The 6,570-nt window shown below is 46.2% G+C and overlaps 1 protein-coding gene across 1 annotated transcript in view; it reads right to left on the reverse strand.

Annotated features, from left to right (window-relative positions):
• itpr2 (inositol 1,4,5-trisphosphate receptor, type 2) overlaps positions 1-6,570 on the reverse strand; it is a 244,007-nt gene that overhangs the window by 207,241 nt on the left and 30,196 nt on the right. The window contains exons 3-6 of the mRNA XM_078554637.1: positions 4,967-5,065; positions 4,797-4,880; positions 4,541-4,687; positions 1,427-1,522 (exon numbers count right to left, since the gene is read on the reverse strand). Of these exons, the coding sequence (XP_078410763.1) occupies positions 1,427-1,522; positions 4,541-4,687; positions 4,797-4,880; positions 4,967-5,065 (426 nt within the window). The remainder of the gene's footprint in view (positions 1-1,426; positions 1,523-4,540; positions 4,688-4,796; positions 4,881-4,966; positions 5,066-6,570) is intronic.

Consider the following 6,570-nt stretch of genomic DNA (forward strand, 5'->3'; position numbering starts at 1 on the left):
TCCTGAGGTTGAAAAAGCCATTGAATAAACGCAGGATCTTTCGTTACGGGTAGATATAAGGGGCTCGATTTTCAGGTACTGTCGGGGCTGTGATCGGAGGCAGATGGAAGCTACGAATAGCCCCACCAGTTGGCATGCCAGTTTCCTTGCTCCCACCTGTCCCCAGCCATTTTTGTAGAGGCAGGATTTGTGGGGAAGGAGGGGGAGGGGGCGGCGGGGAGAAGAGGGGGGGAAAAGAGTGGGGATGATGTTGGGGTGCCACAGGGCTACAAACCCACGCAGGGCTGGTATCCAATCCAGATAACTAACCACCCCTGCAAACCAACTAAGGAGGCCAACTGGGATTTTCCAAGTTCTCCTGCAGGTAGCAGGGGACAGTTTAGCTGCCTGGAGGCCATCAGGGCCAGGGCAGGGGGCACAGAGGAGGGGGATCAGTGTTCCAGGTAGGCCTAGATGCCACCCTGCCTGTCTGGGTGCGACAGCAGCTGCAGGTCACCCAGTAGATGGGTGTCCCCCCATCCCCCTGACAGCTGTGCAAAGACAGCCTGGCTGTAAAAACCATTTAAAAATTTCGCTTTAAGCAAAGTTGGAGAGAGGACACTTCCATTTTGAAGCACCTTGTCTCTCACTTACCTGCCATGGCATCCTGCTGCTCCTTTCAAGCTGAAAAGACATCCGCTTGGCCTTCCTGCTTTGAGAGACCGCCCTCTGTCCTTAATTGGACAGAGAGCCTGCCCTCTGGCCATTAGCTGGCCAATTTGGGGAAAATCACAGTGAGTGACCATTTCCCCAGGCGGTGCGAGATTCTGGCCCACATTTCAGTCTGATGGCTGGTCCCAGTAGCCCATAGGGAAAATCCTGCATAAGCTATTGACATTTCACATAAAAACTGTTTGGAATAGATAACCAAGCACTTACAAATATCCTAATGGGAAGTTCATCAAAGCAAGATGACAATGTACGATAGGATCAGTGCAGAGCAGGGAAACAGAACAAAACTAAAGGTTATGACTGCTGAATGTTCCCTTTGGGTCAGTGACCTCTTAAAGATAAGCTCAACAGACATCATAATAGGTAATGAATGCGTTCCGAAGAAGAGTCAAACATTAACTCTATCTCGCTCTCCACAGATGCTGCCAGACCTGCCAAGTTTTTCCAGCATTTCCTGTTTATATTTCAGATCTCCAGCATCTGCAGTATTTTGTTTTTGTCAAAATTGCAAGTAACAAAGCTGATGAGTAGTAGAGTGTGTTCAGGCTGCAGTCAGAACCTTCCTCTAGTTGAGGATGAGGAACAACCACGCGCTGAAAATGAGTGCTCAAAGAAAACCATAACCCCCCCAAGTGATGTATCTACTGTTCAAAAAGATCTCATTACTGTCAGCATGGAAGTATTCTTTTGCTGATGAACTGTACAATTTTCCTACCTCTGCAGCCAAGTAGTTTCCTGTAGCCAGATGTTTGAACCTAAACAGGCTATTCCAGTGTCCCGCTCCACTCCGACACGGGTCATGGTGCACCACCTGCAAGAGGAAACTCTCCAATTAATCAAATAAACAATAGGACTCATTCCCAGTAAAACATGGGAAATGGATAAATGAAACAGATCAACATGGGCTACTGAGCTTTGAGCAGGATGATTCTCGCTCATGGTTAGACTCAACCACCATATCCACACTCTGGGTGAACATGGGATTTTGGAACACAAACACTGAAAATACGATCAAAGAAAGTGTTACTCATATTCCATTATTAATGGAAATGAGAGATTTTTTATATTCAACGTGCTGCAATAGATTTTTGTTTGGCTGAATTTTAAACTTGTACTTTCTATTGTCAGAAACAGCATTTGAGGGATCAGCACCCAAAGACACACAAGAGGGGTGAAAGGGAGGGTAAAACTTCCAAAGTTACGGGGGAGATGGTTGTGTAGTGGCAATGTCACTGGGCTAGTAATCCAGAGACCAAGGCTAATGTTCTGGAATTTAAATTCAAACAGCAAAATCTGGAACTGAAAGCTAGTCTCAGTAATGGTGGTCAGGGCAACGATCATCGGTTGTCATAAAAACGCATCTGGTTCACTAATGTCCTTTAGGGAAGGAAATCTGCCGTCCTTACCCAGTCTGGCCTACATGTGACTCCAGACCCACAGCAATGTGGTTGACCCTTAATTGCCCTCTGAAATGGCCTAATAAACCACTCAGTTCAAGGGCAATTAGGGATAGGCAACAAATGCTGGCCTTGCCAGCGACGCCCATGTGCCATGAAAGAATAAATATTTTTTAAAAACTTGACACTAATCCATCTCCAACTCGCAGAAGGCAGATCAAGTAATTAAAATCACTTCAGCAAAATGCATGACTCCATCTCAACACAATTTTTGTTTCTAACATATCAGACAGGTAAAAGGAGATGGGAATGGTCTGAGCTCTAAGGTAAGTCCCATTTTTGCATTTCTTGTGGGCCAAGAGAAACATATGTACATCCCCCAAGTCCTACAAGCTTATCTGCATCCAATCGGTCCCCTGTGACTGACCCCTGCCCCCTTCCAGGATGGCTGATTCACCCCAACCTCCATCCTCCCCCATGATGTACGTATCCCAGCCCCTCCCAGGCCAGATCCAGAGATTTCGGCTGCAGGGGGCATCACCAGGTTTGGATTGCTGTGGCCAACACAAGGTGTGAAGTGCTTGAATGCTGGAGTCACTGCATTCAAACAGCTCTCCTTTCTACTGTCTGAGATTGCCTTTCTGTTCAGCAGTCAGGAGAGAAGTGTAGCCACGTAAGGTACTGTTACAGTTCACTCAGGGACTCGAGTTGCTGTGGCAACATGCACTTCTCTGGAGCTACAGGCAGTGATGGTAGAGGCTCTAACATTCGTAAACATCGTATGACTGACCAGGAATCTCTCCCACTCTTACCGCCAGCCGTTGGCATGTGTTGGAAGGATTTTCAGGCTGATAATTAATCTGTTTGGCGGCATTATGAACACGCCAACAAGTCCTGGAGTGGGACTCAAACCCAGAGCTTCTGGCTCAGGGGCAGGGACACTACCCACTGCACCACAAGACCTCCAGAGCCGTGTGTGGATGCCTGTTAATGTAGGTGGATGCTGTCATCCATTTCCTTCTGTTTCAGTAGAACATCAAATGAGGACTAAGTCTCAGCATGAGGTAGGCTATTTAAGACTGAGATAAGGAGGAATTTCTTCACTCAGAGGGTGGTGAATCTTTGGAATTCTCTACCCCAGAGGGCTGTGGAAGTCCAATCATTGAGTATGTTCAAGACAGAAATCAATAGATTTCTGAATACTAATCACATCAAGGGGTATGGGGAGAGTGTGGGAAAGTGGCATTGAGGGAGATAATCAGCCATGATCTGGTGGAGTGGCAGAGCAGGCTCGACTGGCCTACCCCTGCTCCTATGTTCTGTGGTGAAGCTTGGCTAAGGATACAGTGACAGTTTAGCAGCCAGAAGTGTTTTAAGCTTTGTGCCAGGCCAAAATGAAGTTGCAGCTGCTCAAGTCCAGACTTGGGGAGATGGCAAGTGGAGTCTTCATTATTTTGTATACAGAAGGTAACTGAATACGTGGTTCTTTTTTTATTCATTCATGGGATGGGGGCATCACTGGCTAGGCCAGCATTTATTGCCCACCCTCGAGAAGGTGGTGGTGAGCTGCCTTCTTGAACCTCTGCAGACCATGTGGTGTAGGTACACTCACAGTGCTGTTTGGGAGGGGTTTCCAGGATTTTGACCCAGAGACAGTGAAGGAACGGCGATATATTTCCAAGTCAGGATGGTGAGTGGCTTCCAGGAGGGGAACTTCCAGGTGGTGATGTTCCCATCTACCTCCTGCCCTTGACTTCTAGGTGGTAGAGGTCATAGGTTTGGAAGGTGCTGTTGAAGGAGCCTTGGTGAATTCCTGCAGTGCGTTTTGTAGATGGTACACACTGCTGCCACTGTGCGTTGGGGGTGGAGGGAGTGAATGTTTGTGGTGGTGGAATGGGTGCCAATTAGGTGGGCTGCTTTCTAATGTTTTATACTGTAGATGGTTTATTGAGCTCTGTTATTTAAACAAAATAATTAGTTAGCTTCAAATCTGAATCTCTGTCTGACTTGAGAGTTCAGTGTACCTTTTTAAAGAGCGGAAAATCACATGGGGAATACCCAATACATTCAAGCAATCCATGTATACAGAGCATGGCGTCTCTAATCTGATCACTGGGTGTCTCTGTTATTTAGGCGTAAACTGGAAAAGCTAGGGTGCATTCCAGCTCATAAGGAGCACAAGGTCGGCCTACCAGGGTGGTCAGTAAAGCAAAACTGGTGAAATTACCTGGTGTAAAAAGAAAGCCTCGAACATGGTTGTTGTGAGACAGGTAGGTCAGCTCTTTGAGCAGATCTCCAGTGAGGGAATACTCCACTCATTCACATCTCCCCAAGAAATGCACTGACTTAAATCATTACATCATGAATCAAAATAAAAGACTGAAAGAAATTTTAAGAATACATATTATGCACCATTGGTTTCCGGGTTCTACCTCAATTTCCCAGAGTGCTTTGGAGCTTGTCGCGGAGGTTGCTGACTGGCGCAGTGTGGTTCTCAGGAAGATGTGTTGCTGTTTCTTGTACTCGTCGCAGGTCAGGAACTTTTCTTGCTCCGCGTGGAAAAGCCTCACCACGTCACCCTGCAGATTGACAGCGGCAAACAGGTTACATTACAACGACTTTGAATCGATCCTAGGAACAAATCAGATCCAAAGCTAAAGGAAGGTAAAACGAGGAAAAAGCACCGACCCCTTTCAGAACATCGTCACGATAGTCACTGTGCTTCATGAACAACGCAATCTTCCAACTGGTGTTGCAATTCACAGCGTTCACCTGATATTAAAAAAGGTTTGGTTAATTTTGTCATCGCTATTGCCAACAGGAAACAGTTCCCCAATAGTTGGGTCATTTTGACTTACCTCCTTACAGCCTGGGTTGTCTAGTAACTCGTGATTGCTAGCATGCAATGGCTGTCCAGCGTTGACCGGATTCAAGACCACTTTGTCTCCCACAACAACCTATATGCCGGAAGAAAGGAAAGCAGGTGACCGATTCAGTTAGGATTCCCCCACCCAAGGTCTCCAATTATTTTCATCATCATCATCGAGTCACAATTTTACTGTTGTTTCGTAGTACAGAACCTGAATCTTGCTGAGAGAGGCATATTGACAATTTTTGTTGTCTTGCACTCATCAGGGCAAATGCAAGAATGCCAAATTTGAAAAGGTCACAAAAATTTATGCAACAGGAGAAAAGGGTGCTGATTGGTTGGCACGTCAACTCTGATTGGTTGAGACATATTATGTTCAAGCCTTGCGCCTTTTATGAATTAGTCAGGAGCTTGCGGAGCCTATAGCTCCCCGTTGTTATCTCCATGGCAATGCCTCATCCAGAGACGACTTGCCAACCAATCAGCATCTTTTTCTCCTGTAGTATAAATTAGTGTGGTCGTTTGAAATTTGGCATTCCTTTTTTTGTCCTGATGAGTGCAAGATGAAAAGCTTCAGCAACATGCCTCTCTTTTCAGCAAGTTTACTGTTCTAATGCTTGCATATGGAACTATACAGAAAGTACAGCACAGAAACAGGCCATTCAGCCCAACTGGTCCATGCTAGTGTTTATGCTCTTCATGAGCCTCCTCCCACCATACATGATCTGACTCTGTCGGCACATCCTTCTATTCTTTTCTCCCTCATGTGCTTATCCACTTTCTCACAAATGGATGTAGTTTCAGTCATTTCAGAGGTGTAATATTTCTCCCAGTGTTTTTGGAAGTGCTGATAAGAATCCATACAGACAGGTATTAGGTTACAGCCCGAGATCCCCGACTGATCTCTGCCGAAGAGGGCTTCACTCTCATTTCTCATGTAAGTGATTTTTTAAAAATATATATATTTGAACACATTTCTTTAGGGTTGATTGCCATGCTCTCTCAACCGAGAGTTACATTCTGCTACAGGAGTCTTGGTCAGAACTTCACCAGTTTAAAATTCCTTTGAATGCCAACTCCTTGGCCTGTTTGGGATTTGAAGTGGCAGCTGGTTGATGGAGGAGATGCAGGATGGTGCAGCTGGTACCGAGAGAAGGCTGGTGGCAGCGAGGCAAGAGATGTTTCGAGGTTCTTGCAGCAACTGAGGGAGAAGGGCAGCAGAGAACCAGACTTTAAGTGCCTTGGGATATATTATCATTAAGGCGCTATATAAACACGTTGCTTCCTCTTGGGGCTTGGAGCTGCATTCTTGCTCCTCCTGGTCTCCCTGGTTCCTAAATCCGTGAGGAAGTCATTGGGAATCCCATGTAGGTCCCAGGACACTGATCAGTGTTTATTAAAGAGATTTCCCCCCCCCCCGCCCCCACAAACCCACCCACCCTTGCCCCACATTGGAAGATTCATTCAGGGAATTGATAAGGTTAGAGCGGCCATTCATTTTAGCCACTTCTCTTCTCCACGCCATTCCTGCCAATCAAGGAAAATTAAAATTCCACTTGTCGTTCCTGCCATGCTCAGGTCACAGAATATGTA

The sequence above is a fragment of the Cetorhinus maximus genome, chromosome 12 (genome assembly GCF_964194155.1).
Source record: "Cetorhinus maximus chromosome 12, sCetMax3.hap1.1, whole genome shotgun sequence".
Taxonomy (NCBI): Eukaryota; Metazoa; Chordata; class Chondrichthyes; order Lamniformes; family Cetorhinidae; genus Cetorhinus; species Cetorhinus maximus.